This window comes from Hemicordylus capensis, chromosome 3 (genome assembly GCF_027244095.1).
Source record: "Hemicordylus capensis ecotype Gifberg chromosome 3, rHemCap1.1.pri, whole genome shotgun sequence".
Classification (NCBI taxonomy): Eukaryota; Metazoa; Chordata; class Lepidosauria; order Squamata; family Cordylidae; genus Hemicordylus; species Hemicordylus capensis.
In genome coordinates, this window is record NC_069659.1 from 285490135 (window position 1) to 285508331 (window position 18197).

General features: G+C 42.0%; 1 protein-coding gene across 13 annotated transcripts in view; it reads left to right on the forward strand.

The window, feature by feature from the left end:
- BTRC (beta-transducin repeat containing E3 ubiquitin protein ligase) overlaps positions 1-18197 on the forward strand; it is a 200287-nt gene that overhangs the window by 34062 nt on the left and 148028 nt on the right. For 9 of the 13 annotated variants that reach the window (XM_053307794.1, XM_053307802.1, XM_053307793.1 and 6 more), the window contains one exon: positions 1010-1078. The exons of the other annotated variants lie outside the window; for them this stretch is intronic. In XM_053307794.1, coding sequence (XP_053163769.1) covers positions 1010-1078 — 69 coding nt within the window. The remainder of the gene's footprint in view (positions 1-1009; positions 1079-18197) is intronic. 13 annotated transcript variants of the gene reach the window in all.

Below are 18197 nucleotides of genomic sequence, written 5' to 3' on the forward strand. Positions count from 1 at the left end.
AGGCTTATGCAGGTTCATCCACTATATCTAAACTGTTTTAGATCTTTGACTGAATTGGGTCAACTTCTTTCTCTGTGTGTTTCAAAGAAAGATGACTTATTTCTTTAATGTCTTTCTAGTGCATGGACATGTTCTAGAGTGCAGAGTTTTTCTGAGTAGTTATTTCAGGGTGAAAATGATACTTAGTTCAAAAAATAGTTTTAGAATACATATCAGCTATTAAGTACCATATCAATCTGTAGAAAAGTAACCAGATAAAGTACTTACCGGTATTAGAAAAGAATGTTGTTGAGCTATGGTATGTCCATGATTATGGCTTAATTGGTGGCACTCATGTTCTGATGCTGTATGTAGAATGCAGTGCAAAGCCTTTAAAAGAAAAGTTCCCATCCCCTCTCTGTTTAGAGAAAATGGTTATGCTAAAGTAATCATGTAATGCTTTTTCTATGAGCTCACACTTTACATATGTAATCCTGTAAAGTAGGCCATATAATTGTCCTTTAAAAAAATTTAAAGTCGGAAGCTCAGAGATAATAGCTTGCCTGAATCCACCAAATAAGTGCATGGCTGAGCTGAAGGGGGGTGGGGAGGGGCAAATCGAAGCTCATTCTTCAAATCAGTGCGTTTTGAATTTCTGACTTCAGTGAGCTCCTTCCAAATTAACCAGTCTGCTGTGTCCCTTGTGTATATTGTGGAATATTCTGGGGCATATGATAGGGTGTCCAGTTGGTTTGCATGGAGCTCTGGCCTGGCCTTTTGGGCCTTGTAGATGCCTTGCAGAATTAATGCTCAGTTCTGTGTGAGTTGTATTAGATACTTTTCATAATTCTTCTGCATTTACCAGTCTGTCCTAGGATATCTAAAGTAATAACCTATCTGTACCTTCCCTTCCCTGAGCAATGAATCATTATACATGTGCCTTAGAATGTGTTTACTGCCACCTGGAAATTAGGTTAGGTTAGCCAGCTCCAAATATAAAAGGCGGTCTCTTGTGTCTATTTTCTCCTAGCCCAGAATACACATGCCTAAAGATGGATTCCAACTTACATCTTCTGGATACCAAGCATGGCTAAAGCAGGTTGGATTGTATTACTGTTTCTCATCTCTTGTGAGGGATTGCACCAGAAACTTGTGCTTGTTTCATTAGTAAAGTCCACATAATGTACAACACGCTCATGGTGCTGTGTAACCTAATATCCACCACATCTATCTATCTATCTATCTATCTATCTATCTATCTATCTATCTATCTATCTATATTTTTGTGTGTTGTATGTCTGCATGTTGTGTGCATCTCCTTTTTTTGCACTTCTCATGCATAAAAGTTCAAACAAGGATCATAAGAAGGGAGAGTGGGACAATGTGTAGAAAAGATCTGCAGCAACAACTCAAATTGCTGAATTAAAATTAGCCTTCAAATGTGAAGGTCTGTAGTGGTGGTAATAACGGGAAGGCCAGTGGGTTAATACACAAGAGGCTCGCATCTAGAGCCTAATTCAGATTTGATTGGGTAAAACAAGTGTGGACATTTGCTCGCATCCCATAACAATCCTGCAGTTTGACACAATCTGACACTATTGGGAGTCCCTGCTCAGACGTGGTCTGGTGCTATATTACTTTGGTGATTATTAAAGGCCAAGCTTTAGATGTTTCGGCAGCCAGACTCTAGCAATTGCTGTCAGCATCTCAAATCTAGTATAACAATTCTCCCAAAAGAATCTTGTTTTAAACTTTTCATGTAAGACACATGCACGGTTGTGACGTGTGTGTTTTTGTGGGGAGGTGGCAGCATCTTTGAAGTGGAAATGTAAAGTTGTATTGTAGGAACTTGGAATGTTTGTGGTTTGTGACATGGTGTTGCAAAAATAAAAACATTGCAGATGATCTGCATCCTGTTACGGCAACTAAGATTGTGAAGATGATGGGCAGAGTGAGTGACTCTTTGGTGCTTTGAGTCTGATGGAAAAAATGGACGGATAATCCTTGGATTGATGGATAAAACAGTGAAAGATAAACTTTACTGTTTTAAATGGGAGGACGGAGAGTCTTGAGTCTCTCAAACCTTTTCTGAGTAGCTGAGTAATATTTATGCTCAGCTTTGCAGGCAATAAAGTAGCCTAAGCACCCATTTATTTTCAGTGATATTAAAAATATATACCAGATCATTATGGAGAGATCTGTCAGTGGAATGTGAAATAACTTCATCTAAGGAATTTACCCTTGGAAACATTGCATTAGAACTTAAGTGAAATCTACAATATCTTCTTTAGCCAGCTAGTAATGTGCCTGGCTGCTTGCAATGAGAACTCAGATGTGGGTGATAGAATCCACACCTAGTGCATTGGAAAGCAAGTTTTATTGATCAGTAGGGTTTGTTTCCCTTTTCTGTCCAACTGGCCTAGTAGACCTGCTAAGAGATGAATTATATCATAAGTGGGTTCACTTCTCTCTCCAAGGCTTCTTTTGCTGCTTCCACTTTAAATCAGTACTATACCTCAACCTGCTCATTAATTGCCATGTTAACTAAAGGACCCCCTATGCACTGTGTTTCAAGAATGTGTTTGGTTGTGCTGAAAACTGTTTCCTGCTTGTCTGATTTTTTTCCAGCAGTGCTTATGAAAATGTTGCTTTATGTTGCTCTCTCTTGTGCACATGCACACTCTTTCCCTCTCTCAGTTGGCTTTGTTTTCCGTGAATGACCCTGGCTGCCTAGCATCGTGATGACATCCTGTACAGTATATGGTCCCCAAGTGGCAGGTTTACTCATGACTAATCCAGGAAGAAGCAGTGGCTGGAAGAAAAAAAAGAGGGGGAGATAGTCACAGGGTGAAAGGAATCCATATTCTCATAGCCAAAGATGTTTTTCTGTATTTCTAGCCCTCTTCATTACTATTTTCAGCTCAAAAGTCAAAACATTGGATGCCACCTAAGAAGAAAGCATTATCATGGATCTTTGCAGTGTTTACTGTGATAGTTCATAAATACTTTTGCCTATTGGGCAGTCACCTTTTGAAATTATGGCTCTTCTATATTGAGCAGGGGGAGAGCAGCTGTCCCCATTCATCCCAGCACGGCATCCCTCCCAGTGTCTGTTGCTGGTGGCCCTGTTACGCTTTTAAGATTGTGAGCCGTGTGGGACAGAAAACCATTTCCTCAATTATTTTGCTACATAAACTGTTTTTAGAACTTTGTTCAAAAGTGGTATATAAATATATTGCAGTAATAAATAACTGGGTTAATGCAGTAGTTGTGGCCATTGAGTATGAAGGTTGCACTTACCAGGTTAGTAATTCTATAGCCAATGTCAAGTGTCCATGTTGTTACCTGAGGCAAATTTGTAAATGAATTACTCCACTACTAGTCTGAATAGATATAGCACATCTCTTGCTACCAATGAAAAGCTTAATTTTAAATAGAGATAAATGACCCTGTTTCATTTAAGAGTCTTTGGGTGCCAATTTTCTCTAGAGTAAACTGAACTTAGAATAATTTTAGATAGATGCATATGATTGTTTATCTTCATCTTGCAGCGTAGCAATTCCTTATTAGCTTTGACTGGTCCTTCAGCAGGTGAAAAACTAGATTTGTGCATAGTGTCGCCAGCCATCTTTTTCATGGCAGTGGGATTTCCCCTTTGTACTACTCTCTATTGATGTTGTGCCTGGCTTATACAACATGTGTAAAGTGATCTAGTAAAAATGAATTAATGTGGATTTAAAGCTGCTTATATTAGAAATGAAATGGAGGAAGATGAATATCTGCAGGGCTGGACACATGCTATAAATATCAGTAAAACTGACAATTTTATTTAAAAACTGAGCAGGCAAGATCTGCATAAGTTCAGCTACTTGAACTGGAGATAACAGTTGAACAGAACCTGTGCAGGGTCACCCACATTAATACTCTTATCCTCTGCCCTCTAATAGGCTTTTACAGTCAGTATTGCTGTATTAGACTGGGGAGTGTTTGTGGGCTAAGAGAAACATATTGCTAATGACCGGAAAGACAAGCTAGCTTTGAGAACAAGTTATCAAGCAATCTGCAAAGCTTGTTTCTCTTGCCATTTCATATGCACACACCCTTTGGAGAGAGACAGGCACCTGCACTCCCTTTTATGGCCTTGAGCTTGATTTTAATCCTCTTTCTTCCAGTGGAAGGATTGTATTTCCCATCAGCCAGTAACTTCCCATCCCTGAAATGCTGACGTCATTTTTTTAAACAATTAGCTTCCTGAGGAAATGGTTTGCTTATGCATTTTTAATAGGCAATTCTACAGATGCTTGCTATTTTTGCCTGAACGTTTAAAGATCTGATTACTTGAGTTGAGCTCCAAAACTATGGGCCTGATTCAGGCATCACAGCAAACCATGGCTGACTGTGATTTTGTGTGATGTGTGAGTTGATAAACCAAGGTTTGAAACTGGCCAGTAAACTAGTATCAGAACCTGTGGTTGGATTGTGGGTTTGCAAACCAAGGTTTATGTTATAGTTTACATGATGTCTGAATTGGCAAATCTCAGTTGTAGTCATGACTTCACCTGTTGAGGCTGCAGCACCTAGAAACGAGTGAATTTATGAACCCACATGCTGAGAAAATGGAGCATGAAAGCAGACAGGCCACTTTAAACCATGCTTTTCTTTTGTCAAGGTAAAGTCTGCTGTGAAGTCGATTTCGACTCCTGGCGCCCCAAAGAGCCCTGTGGTTTTCTTTGGTAGAATACAGGAGGGGTTTACCATTGCTGCCTCCTGTGCAGTATGAGATGATGCCTTTCAGCATCTTCCTGTATCGCTGTTACTCAATATTTATTTATTTATTTAACATATTTTTATACTGCCCAAAACACAAGTTCTCTGGGTAGTTTACAAAACAATAAAAACAACCAATAAAAAGATTGACACATTTCAACAATTAAAATTTAAAAAGTTAAAACTATTAAAATATAATTAAAACACAATTAAAACAATGTCTAATTAAAAGCCTGGGTGGACAAATGTGTCTTTACTGCCCTTTTAAAAGTTGTAAGAGATGGGGAGGCTCTTATTTCAGCAGGAAGTGTGTTCCAAAGCCTCGGGGCAGCAATGGAGAAGGCCTGTCCCCCAAGTAGCCACCAGACTAGCTAGCGGCAACTACAGACAGACCTCTCCAGATTATCTCAATGGACGGTGTGGTTCATAGGAAAGAAGATGTTCTCTTAAATACTCAGGGCCCAAGCTGTTTAGGGCTTTATAGGTTATAACCAAAACCTTGTACTCTGCCTGGAAACTTATCAGCAGCCAGTGTAGATATTTTAAGATAGGAGTGATATGGTCTCTCCAAGATGACCCAGAGACCAACCTGGCTGCCGCATTCTGGACTAACTGCAGTTTCCAGACTACGTACAAAGGCAGCCCCACATAGAGCACATTGCAGTAGTCAAGTCTGGAGGTGATCAGCAGTTGTACCACTGTACTGAGGTCATTTATCTCAAGAAATGGACACAGCTGGCGTATCAGCCGAAGCTGATAGAAAGCACCTCTGGCCACTGCTTCAACCTGGGACACCAGGGAGTGTTTTGTGTCCAGAAGCACCCCCAGACTGTGTACCTGTTCCTTGTGGGGGAAGTGTGACCCCATCCAGAACAGCAGATCAAAATCATCTCCCGAGTTCTGACCCTGCACAATAAATACCTCCGTCTTATCTGGATTCAGTCTCAGTTTGTTACTTCTCATCCAGCCCATCACTGCCTCCAGGCAGGCATTTAGGGAGGTTATGCCTTCTCCCGATTATGTTGACATGGAGAAATAGATTTGGGTGTCATCAGCATACTGACAGCACCCTGCACCAAATCTCCTGATGATCTCTCCCAGTGGTTTCATGTAGATGTTAAACAACATCAGAGACAATATGGAGCCCTGAGGGACACCATACCAAAGTTCAGTTTTTGAAGAACAGTCCCTGAGAGACACCATCTGGAATCTGCCTGAGAGGTAAGAGTGGAACCACTGCAAAGCTGTGCCTCCCAACCCCTTCAGATGCTCCAGAAGGATGCTATGGTTGATAGTATCGAAAGCTGCTGAGAGGTCCAAAAGGACCAACGGAGTCATACTTCCTCTGTCAATTCCTAATTGGAGATCATCCATCAGGCTGACCAAGGCAGTCTCCACCCCATAGCCCAGCTGAAAGCCGGTCTGAAATGGGTCTAGATAATCAGTTTCATCCAAGACTGCCTGGAGTTGCGAGGCCACCACCCTCTCAGTTACCTTGCCCAGCCACGAAAGGTTGGAGACAGGCCTATAGTTGCTCAACTCTAAGGAATCCAAGGCAAGCTTCTTCAGAAGTGGTCTAATAATTGCCTCCTTAAGGCAAGGTGGCATCCTGCCCTCCCTCAGAGAAGCATTTATGATCTCTACCAGGCCTTCTACAACAACCCCCCTGCCAGATAGTATTAGCCACGTCAGACAAGGGTCAAGAGTAGGGGTGTGCACAGTCCGGAATTCCCCCGGTCCGGCACGGGGGGGACTGTTACTTTAAGCGGGGGGGTGGTAGTACCTCCCCCCCCACACCGTTCTTCCCCCTCCGGCGCTGGTCCTTTGAAAAATCTTCTTGGGGCGGCAGAGTTCCTCCCTGCCACCCCTGCCCCCGTTGTTGTTCCTTAAGGGTTAAAGAGAGTAGAGCTAGCTGGCGTGCACGTGCCGCATACGTCACACGTAATGTCACGTGATGTATGCGGCGCGCGCCAGCGACAAAGACGAGCGTGCGTGCCGCGAAGGAAGCATGCGCGCCGCTAGCTCTACTCTCTTTAACCCTTAAGGAACGATGACGGGGGCAGGGGCGGCAGGGAGGAACTCTGCCGCCCCAAGAAGATTTTTCAAAGGACCAGCGCTGGAGGGGGAAGAGCGGCAGGGGGGGCTAAGTACTACCACCACCACCACCCGCTTAAAGTAACAGTCCCCCGCCCATCTGAACCTCCGGACTACTGGACTTCCGAACCGGTGCGGAGGGCTTTTCCATTGCGCCGGACCAAAACTATGCACACTACTAGTCAAGAAAACAGGTGGTAGGCCTCATCGCTCCAAGCAGCTTGTCCTCATCCTCCCGAATCACAAACTGAAGCTGATCTAGCCTAAGAGGAGTCGCTGGACACCTCCAATTCAGACACTGCAGTAATCTGGTCTAAATCCAAGTCGGCCCGAATACGAGAGATTTTATCCATTAAAAAATCATTAAACATGTCACAGTGGGTAATAGATGGTTCCAAATTCTGGTTCAAGGGAGGAGGGGCACTCACTAGCCCCCTCACAACCCTGGACAACTCTGCTGGACATGAACTTGTGGATGCAATACGGGCTGAAAAGAATTGCTTCTTTGCCGCTTACATTGCCAGATCACATTGTCACACGTTCTTCAAATGTGTTCTATGTTGTAATCTGTCGGATTCGAGTCAAATGGACAACTAAGCAAAAACCCTGCAACATACTAAAAACAGAATCCTTTCTGAAGAGAGAATTCCCATAAAATTTCACTTCCCCTCCCCTCCCTTTTCATTCAGAGTACAAAATGCCTGAGTGTACAGATTTGCCATCTTTCATATATTCTCTAGGCATGAGGCTTGCTCTGCCAGTTCTCCAAGAAGCCCACCACTTTCTGTCTCTCCTGGTTATTAGGAGTAAAAATGTTCTTATTCCAGCAAACGTTCCTATGAACTATTGGTTTTGACATGTTTTAGTTGTCATGGTGGTGGTAGAATTGGATGATGGTGATTATGTGTGATGATTTTTGTTGTTAAAACTTCCTTAGGCACAATGGATTTAGAGAAGGTAAGTGAACAACTGCTCATAGAATGGAACTTGCCTACCTTCTCCATTCTGCTGCAGCCCCTTGTGCTTCTTAAAAAGCTGATCTGGAGGGCCAGGGGGAATGGCAATGGAGTGGTGGTGCACAAGGGCTGCATCCAATTTCAGAAGAGGGAATTGGCAAAAAATTGTGGAAACATTCTCTCCCTGCTCCCCACCCTTTCCTTAGCAGAAGTATCTTCTACTACAGGAAGCTGCTTTGAATCCCAGCTTATATAGAAAGGAAGGAGGTACAACTTCAAAATTAATAAAAAAAATAAATGCATATTTGATGTCATATTACCTCCTGAATAGCCACATTCGTAAATGGAGACTGAATAATATCTGGAATACACTATGAATACTTTTTCATCCAAAGTGCTGTGCCCACATTAACCCCCATAATGTTCTTGTGTAAATAGAGGGTTAGCAGCATTGGTTGCAAATAAATGCATAGAATTATATATATTGGGTGGAGATGGGGCAGACAAATAACTCAAAGGTTCATGCTTCTTGCCAGTGTAACATTATTCCCTGCAGTACATTTCCTAGAACATTAAAATTAGTCTGGAATAAATGGCAAAAAATGCTACAAGACTGCAGAATTAAGGGCAACCTAAAGCCAGAGAAAAAAGAAAAGGTAATGCAAATTTACATCCTCGTTGCATTTCCTGCCCCTTACCTGAAAAGAATTTTGCTGTTCTTTTATCTTAGTTATTTGTTTGCCTTGTCTAAATAGAACACTGGCTGCTTAAGGAATGCGCTCTGAGAAGACTGAAATGTGAGGTACTTCCAATAGTATGTTTAATCATGGAAAACACAGTTTCCACTTTGAAGTTGAAACGGTGCAGCACAAGAAAGTCTAGCTGAATTGAGCAGATTTTTAGCTCTCTGCCATCTCCAACTGAAGGCTTGTCTAAAAAGCAGCATTCAATTCTCAGAGCATAATATGAATTCTCTTTACTGAATTTTGTGAAACTTTTAACTATCCTGCAGCAGCAGTTCCACTTGCTTCTACCTCCCTTTTCTCTGCCTCTTTCACTGTCAAAATTTAGATTATAAACCACTTAGACAGAGGTCTGTGTCCCCCCCCTGCTTTTTTGCTTATGTAAGTGTAAGTGCATTGATAGTACTGTATAGATAATAAAGTGATATTATCTATTATGATGAACATCTTTTCCATGGCCTATGATGTGTCTTTGCATTATAAAGATGGTAATTTGCTCTGGGCCTTCTGTTTGTCAAACTTGAAATTAAGTAATTAAAAAAAATGTTCTAGTTCCTCCATATATAACTGTACCATAGCTGATAAGTCTGTGTTCATGTACAGGTGAAACTCGGAAAATTAGAATATCGTGCAAAAGTCCATTAATTTCAGTAATGCAAATTAAAAGGTAAAACTGATATATGAGACAGACGCATTACATGCAAAGTGAGATAAGTCAAGCCTTAATTTGTTATAATTGTGATGATCATGGCGTACAGCTCATTAAAACCCCAAATCCAGAATCCCAGAAAATTAGAATATTACATGGAACCAAGAAGACAAGGATTGAAGAATAGAACAATATCGGACCTCTGAAAAGTATAAGCATGCATATGTATTCAGTACTTGGTTTGGGCCCCTTTTGCAGCAATTACTGCCTCAATGCGGCGTGGCATGGATGCTGTCAGCCTGTGGCACTGATGAGGTATTATGGAAGACTAGGATGCTTCATTAGCGGCCTTCAGCTCTTCTGCATTGTTTGGTCTCATGTCTCTCATCCTTCTCTTGGCAATGCCCCATAGATTCTCTATGGGGTCAGGTCAGGCGAGTTTGCTGGCCAATCAAGCACAGTACACTGTATACTTTTTTGTTTTTTTAAAAACAGTATATACTATTCAATTTCCAAATTGTTTATCTTAACTTGATTGATGGTGTGTACCTTTTAGCGAAAGCAATTGCTGGAAATTCAGCAGTGGTTTTCAAGATCACCAGTGGGTGGCCATACTGGCTGGAATTGCTTTAGACCTATTTCAGCTCAGTTTAGCGACCAAGACTGTCACAATTGCATTGGTGAACAACCTTCACCAGAAGATGGTCAGAGAGATTGTGACCACCTTGCTTTTCCTGGACCTCTCAGCAATGTTTGTCAATTGTAATATCCTTCTGGATCACTTACCAGGATTGTGGGACACAGAGTTATTACTACTGTGATTCTACTCTTCCGGTGACAACAGTGGAGGTGGAGGGACTCTAAAGGCAGGCATTCCTTCTCCATCTTTTGGGAGTTATCCTGTAGAACAATGGTTCCCAACCTGGGTTCCTCCAGATGTTGCTGGAAGAGCAATAAATTGTAGTTGGGAATGATGGGAACATCTTCAGCAACATCTGGAAGATCCCAGGTTGGGAACCACTGCTGTAGAGTACTTATCTCCTGTGATGTGTAGCATCTGATTGAAATGATTGGGAGAGGTTAGCTGAGGTTTTATAATGCTGATAATGTCCAACTTTATTTGTACTTCTACTTAAATTCTGATAAGGCAATGAGCATCCTGTAACAGGTGTCAAATGAAGGTTTGACCTGATGGAAAATAAACCATAGCTCAGTCTAGATCAGGTTGTACAACTTTGGCCCTCCTGCAGATGTTGGCCTACAACTCCTATAATCCCTGGTTATTGGTTACTGTGGCTGGGGATTATGGGAGTTGTAGTCCAAAAAGTGTTGTGCAGCCCTAATCTACATGATGGTATTAATTAATGGTGAATGGCACCATGGACCTGGGGGATAGGAGAATGACTTCTTATATACAGGGTAACAAAAAATATATATCTGCAGTTGGATTTCCTGGTTGACTCTCAGTTGCCATGTGTGACCAGGAGTGCTTTTTACCAGCATGGCCTGATTTGCCAGTTGTGCTTGGGGATCTGGTCACTGTGACACCTTAATGATATCTAGATTGGGCTATTGTAATGCACTCGGTGTGGGGTCTACTTTTAATGATTGTTCAGAAACATCACTTGTTGCAAAATGTGATGGCCGAAATATTGACAAGAACTGGCTGGAAGGAGAATGTAATACTGGTGCGCAAAAAGTTGCAATAGATTCCAGTTTTCAGGTGCAATTGAGTGATTTTAAATCAGATCATGTAAATAAGGTATAGAGCTCCAGAGATCATATGAAGGTAGGCCGTGTTATGAGTGTACTCACTACTGGAGATGAAGAAGGTGGTTGCAAAGAGCAGAGCCTTTTCCATAGTGGTGTCCGTTTGTTTGTTTGTTTGTTTGGTGCAAATGCTTGTTTTTGCAAAGACCTTAGATAGTGGCTATTAGTAGTTGAAGTTGGTTTTTATTATGTCTTCGGAACATAGGAAGCTGCCATATACTGAGTCAGACCACTGGTCTATCTAGCTCAGTATTGTTCTACACAGACTGGCAGCAGCTTCTCCAAGGTTGCAGGCAGGAGCCTTGGTGAAGTCTTGGAGAAGCCAGGGAGGAAACTTGAAACCTTCTGCTCTTCCCAGAGCGGCTCCATCCCCTCAGGGGAATATCTTACAGGGCTCACATGTAGTCTTATTATATGTGTGCTGCACTGAGAACAATCATTCCCAAGGGATGGGGTGGAAGCCACATTGTGGAATTATCCAAAGTTTTTGAGATGCTTTTTGATCCTTAAATGATTGGTGGTGGTTGTCCGATACATTGGTATTCCATAAGAGGATAAAATGACCCCTGGATTCAAGTATCTGAATGGAATGTAAAGCATGCTGTAGTGGAGCAAGAGTGAGTGACCGTGAAATGGTCAAATAATGTCTCTGAATAAGGAGGTTTGGGTCTCATTTTTGACTCTGATGTTGGCTTGCCGGGTGACCTCCAGAAAAGCAATTAACCTTTGTCCTTCTATAAAGGGAAAGGCAGTTATAACAATAATATAGGCACCCTGTTGTTACCACAGAGACCAGTATAGAATAAAAAGGAATTGTTTGGGCAAAGACTAGATAGGAATACTTATTTTTAAAAAACATTTTTCACATCATTCAAGGCCTTTGAATGTTACTACTTTTATTCCCACTGACATGCAACATTTTTGGATTGTATTGCATTAAACATGTCCCCCGTGTGTTAAAACTGGCAAGAGAGTCATGAGGAGGAACCACCACTGCACCACAAAAATCTTGTTGAGTAAAGGGAATGAGTGTTGAGGGAATGATTGTAACATAAATTGCCAAAGTGAGGCAGTGCCCTTACAGAGAAAAAGGTGCAATTCCACAAATCTGGTGGACTCCCTTTTTTCTTCTCTTTGAAAGGTTTGAAAATCAGTTTTAGCTACCATTAGTTCTACTCACAGAATGCTGACTACACTCAGATGTCTGATCCCCAAACCATGGTTTGGAATGAGCCACATGTTTATGTTCTCTTTTCTCATCCACAGATTAATAATTACTTACTCTGCCATTTTATGTGAACTGGCATACTATGGCTGACAACCAGATTAATAGTACATGTGTGCATCTAACAAAAATACACATGCAGTGCTACCTTCCTTGCTTACAAATTGTGGATGCTCTTCTGCAAGAGTGTGATAGTTTTCTCTGTTCTCCCTTTGCTCTAGAAGTGATCTTGGACAATATAAACACATCCCTGAAAGTTGTGCAGCCCTCTCGGACATGCTGCCACTGTCAAACAGTGTTTCTGGAGCAAGAGCAGAGCAAATTGCCACACTCTGGTTGGATTAAACCAGGAAGTCATTTATTAAGCCACATCTAAAAAAGAGAAAGGAGCAAGTTGGTGAGCATGTGGCTCATCCAGAGCAGTGCTTTGTTTACTCTGCATTAGATCCAACTGGCTTTGTCTGTTCACATATATTGGCATTGCATCTGGTTTCCAATCTTTCTACTCCCAAAGTCCACAAATATTTACTTCCTTTTAATGTTTTTAACTCCAGATGCTTACTTTTAATTAAAAATCCTAATATTTTCATTCCCTTTCTGGGTTTAGCATTGTAAAGATAAAGGATTGAACAAATATTTCCCAATACCAGAGTGACCAGGCATCTGGGATTTTTTTCCAGACCTGGTTATTTCTTCATGTATTACTTCTCCTAATAAAATAAAGTGTGCCATCAAGTCGGTGACCTGGCGACCACTGTGGTTGTCTTGGGTAGAATACAGGAGGGGTTTACCATTGTCATCTCCCATGCAGTATGAGATGATGTCTTCCACCATGTTCCTATATAGCTGCTGCCCAATATAGGTGTTTCCCATATTCTGGGAACATACCAGCGGGGATTCGAACCGGCAGGCTCTGGCTTGCTGAAGTCATTTCCCCACTGCACCATTATATCTTGATCTTGTGCTATCTTCAGCTGTAATTAAGTCTCTTAAAACAAGAAGATCAGAAGCAGCTTGTCACCTAGGCACCTAATGGCTCGATTATGGTGGTGCTGAAGAATTTGAAATATGTTTTCCGTTTCTGCATTCAGGATAAAACATTACTTACCTTTTTTTCTTTTAAAAGAATGGTTATTCACTTTGACATTCACCAAAACCTGTCAGCTTTGTGTTTATTTTTCTGTTCTAGAGCTGTGCTTTTAGCATCTCTAATAGAATTTCAGATTTTTAAATTTGAATTTCGTTTCCTCTGGTTTAAAAAATGGTTATGTAAGGCTAACTTCATCAACCTATTCTTTGTTTCTATATTAGAATACTTTTAAGTAGCATTAAAAAAAATTTTTTTAACCAGACTATGGAATTGTGGCTGCGTACAGTGACTCTTAACTGTGTGTAATTGTGACTCTTAACTGTGTGTAATTGTGGCTCTGTACAACTCAGGGCGCATCCATAGTTATAAAATAAGGTGTTCTTGAAAGTTTTTTCTTGTTTTTTTCTTTTTCCATGAAGCTTTGCAAATAGAGACAAAATTCAGAGCCTATAGCATTACAGAACTGTAGAGTTGGAAGGGTCCTGGGAGGTTTTCTAGTCCAGCCCCTTGCTCAGTGCATGAAACTGCTACAGCTTCCCTGATAACTGGCCATCCAACCTCTGACTGAAAACCTTTAGAGAAGGAAAGCCCACTGCTTCATGAGTCAGACTGTTCCACTGTCAAACTGCTTTTACAGGAAATTCCTCCTAATGTCTAGCCTGAATCTGATTCCCTGTAATTTCAGCCCTGTAGTTCTAGTTCTCTGATCTATAAGAAACATGTCATATATAAGAAACATGATATATAAGAAACATGTCCATGCTGGAGCCAGTGTGGTGTAGTGGTTAGAGTGCTGGACTACGACCGGGGAGACCAGAGTTCAAATCCCCATTCAGCCATAATACTAGCTGGGTGACTGGGCCAGTCACTTCTCTCTCAGCCTAGCCTACTTCGCAGGATTGTTGTGAAAGAGAAACTTATGTAGTACACCGCTCTGGGCTCCTTGGAGGAAGAGTGAGATATAAATGTAATAATAATAATAATATAGCAAATGTGTGGGAAGAAGAAGCCATAATAATTAGTCATTTGAGCAAGTTAGACTGACAGAGTAACTTTGTCTATTGAGAAAAAGTCCTGCCATGGCTTATCTCCTAACTGAGAGATAAAATAAGAGTAAGAACTAGCTGGGCTGGGTGCACAACATCTGTGCCTCTAGTTCTCCCCGCCCACTCACTGCCGTTTGCCATTTTCTCCCTGCCCACCCCCATTTTCTCCCCTCCACACTGCTGGCCAGCCTCCACCTTCTTTGCCCATCCGCCCGTCTCCATCTTCTCCCTCCCCCCTCCTGACGCCTTCTTCTTCCCTGCCCGCCTGCCTGTCCAGCACTGCTGCTTTCCTCTTCCCCTGCTGGCAGCAAACTTGCAAATTCTCGTGAGAGCTGCCACACATGGGATTAGTGACGGGTACGGCTGAGAGAGAGATTCATATTGGAGTCTTATTGGCATTTGGATGGAGGGGTCTGGACTCTGAATTGTTTTTATCAGTACACTTAGTTTTTAAGAAAGCAAACAGTACACTGGAAAAATGAATGTTGGGTGACAAATTAACACTATTTAGGTCTGTCTTTCAGAGGGAAAGCAGCTTGCCTAGAGTGCAAGAGGCTGTTAGTTCAAATCCCTGCCAGTGTGCTTCCCTGACTGTGCCTCGTAAATATATATTCGTAGTCACCTTTATTGGGCAGCAGTGATGTAGGAAGGTGTTGGAGGAGGATGCTCACTTCAGTGACAATGGGAAAAAGCATAATCTCATACTGTGCGGGAGGAAGACAATGGTAAACCACTCCTGTATTCTACCAAGAAAACCACATGGCTCTGTGCTCACCAGAAGTCGACACTGACTCAACAGCACAATCTTTCCTTTTCCTTTTTAGTGCCAGCTGCCAAAGAGAGATGGATGAACATCAGTGATGGTAGATAACAGGCACACTGATTAACTTCATTTTGCATGTAGTTGGAGCATGCGACAGTGGTGACTGAGGAACTTTTTGCCCTGTCATTCAGTCATGGTGGAAAAGGAAATAACATGTGAAGAATGCTGATGCTGTACGCATGCTGCTCTGTTTACGAATATAATGAATATTTATATACCGCTTTTCAACAAAAGTTGTACATAGATATAAATAAATAAAGGCTCCCTGTCCCCACAGGGCTCACAGTCTAAAAACGAAACACAGGATAGACAGCAGCAGCAGCTACTGGAGGGATGCTGTGCTGGGGATGGAAAAGGTCAGGTGTTCTACCCCGCTCAGTAAAGAGCATCACCACTTTTAAAAGGTGCCTCTTTGCTCTGTTAGCAGGGGTCTGTTTATAATTGAGACACATTGTGAATGTGTTCCATTTAGGATCTTTTACTTCAGAGTAAAGCAGAGTGGACAGTGCTCAGACAGGTGAGGGAGAAAGATTAGGCTTCAGCATGATGGAGACTGAAAAAATGTTCTTTAAAGACGAGATATATGGTGGTGAGAAGGTGTGTGCGGAATAATATAGTCTATTACACAAAAGAAAAATACAAAAACAGAAAATACTTTAAACCCATTCAAAGCAACAACTCCTTAATTTCAACTGATGTATAACTTAGTGGTTTTTGAACATAGTTGTGTTGTAGACCACTATTCTGGTTTGCTTGTTCTTAGCAGACAAGTGGCTTCATACGTTTAGCCAACTTGTAAGAGGCTGTTTGAAATGGTTTTGAATTAAGCACAATTCCTTCTTCATTCTAATGTAGGGGGGGAAAGATTGAAAGTGAGGATTGCTAGATATTGGATAGGTGTTCTGCATTATTCATATAAGACCTAATGGTTTTTAAAACTGTAAATGAGGTTATATACCTGTTTTTGGACTGCATCACGTCAGACTGGAAATGGGAAAATTACAAGATTAAATACTGTTCTGTAGGAGAAAAAGTTTCCAGCACATTGAAAACTAGTTGGAGATGAGAGTTCTAGCTAACCTTCATTCTGACATTCCGGACTCCTGTGTGTTAGGGAGTTGTTTGGTGGTATGTTCAATCACATGAGCACCCTTTCTCCATTCTGTAATGGTATTGTCTAGAAACAGATTACCACTACGTCTGCTGTTTATGAGAACCAGGCCATTCCCAAACAATTAGAACAGGTTCAGATATCATGCATGACCTTGGTTAGAGCCTGGCTCAGCCTTGGAAGCACATGCTTCTCTCTCCAATGACTGCGTGAGCATCTATTTATGATTTTGGTTAATTTTAAATCAAGATTGGTCATGATATTAGTCAGTCTTGTTCTAATCTACTTACTTGAAATAAACTGCAATCTTTAACTCACTTCAAACGTTGGATTCAGTGTGCTGTTGAGCTGGTGTAGCCTCCTGGCTACCACAGAGCCATGTGGTTTTCTTTGGTAGAATACAGGAGGGGTTTAGCATTGCCTCCTCCCACGCAATTAGAGATGATGCCTTTCAGCACTTTTCTATATCGCTGCTGCCCTATATAGGTGTTTCCCATAGTCTGGGAAACTAGCAGGAATTCGAACCGGCAACCTCTGGCTTGCTAGTCAAGTCATTTCCCCACTGCACCATTAAGTAGCTTCAGACTGCAGTTGATTTCAAGTAGACTAGAGTAAACCAAGACCAGTTGGTTTGGACATAACAACTAATCTTGGTTCCTTTTAACCTGTACGTGCATGGGAGCACTTTCATGAGGTTTGAGGACATTGTGTGGAACCAGGCCTCTACTGAGGTTCCACGTGATGTCTGAATGAGCCCTTGATATGCTTCAAACTGGGGTGAGCTGTTTGCTTTGTATAAGCAACTTGCCTCAAGCCGTAAGTTGTTGTTTTGTAGAAGGAATGTATGTGCTCCCCTGCTTTGTTGTAAGACAGAAAAGATGTTCTTGTTGACTCAAGAGTATGTTGTGGTGATGGTGTATGTTCTTGTGAGCAGGGCTTATTAAACTTGGGTCATATGTCATTGGGCTGCAAATCCTATCATCCCCAGCCACAATGGCCAAAGGCTGGGAAATATAGGATTTGTAGCCCAACAGCCTATGGGGACCTATAAGAACAGCCCTGCAGGATCAGGCCCAAGGCCTATCTAGTCCAGCATCCTGTTTCATATAATGGCCCACCAAGTGCCTCTAGGAAGCCTACAGGCAAGAGCTGAGGGCATGGCCTCTCTCCTGCTATTGCTTCCCTGCAACTGATAACCAACCAGTTTGAGAACCCCTGGCTTTAGAAAATAAAATATAGCAAGATACTTCATTTCTGTTTTCTGCCTTGTTTATTGTATTCTATGATTCTGTGCACATCTCCCTACTCTCAAGCCAATTTCTGCTTGCTGATTTGCTTGCTGATGTTTGTTTGGGTCCAAATGGTGCGGAAGAAGTTCAGAGCATTAACCAGGTCAAATGACAGGAACAGACAACTGCTTTGGATAGGTGAGGGGTAGGGTGGATACCCTGTGCTGTCACTAACCTTCTTCAGTTTTGTACTCACTGTTTGTTTTTGTTTGTTACAAATTGACTTGTGAAGAAGGTGGAGGTTTTTGTGAGTTACCCAGTGGTAACAATGTGTGGAAGGCCTTGTTCATGGAGCTATCAATGCAGTAGTTCAGGGTTTCTTAACCTTGGCCCCCCAGATGTTGTTGGACTACAACTCCCAGAATCCCCAGACATGGCCTTTGTGGCTCGGGATTCTGGGAGTTGTAGTCCAACATCTGGGGGTCCAAGGTTAAGAAACCCTGCAGTAGTGAGTTGCTGAGTATTCTGAAGCTCACAGTTTGACCAGTAGTTTCTTTGAAGGTGTCTTGTTGGGTCACTCCTCTTTGTAGGTTTTTGTATTGAAACACACGAGGCCCACTGTTCCCTCCAAGGCATGTGAATGTGTGTGCGCTCACAAGTTTTTGGATGTCCACTCAGCTCGTTTTAGATCTCGCTCAGGTTGAATCAGGAAGGC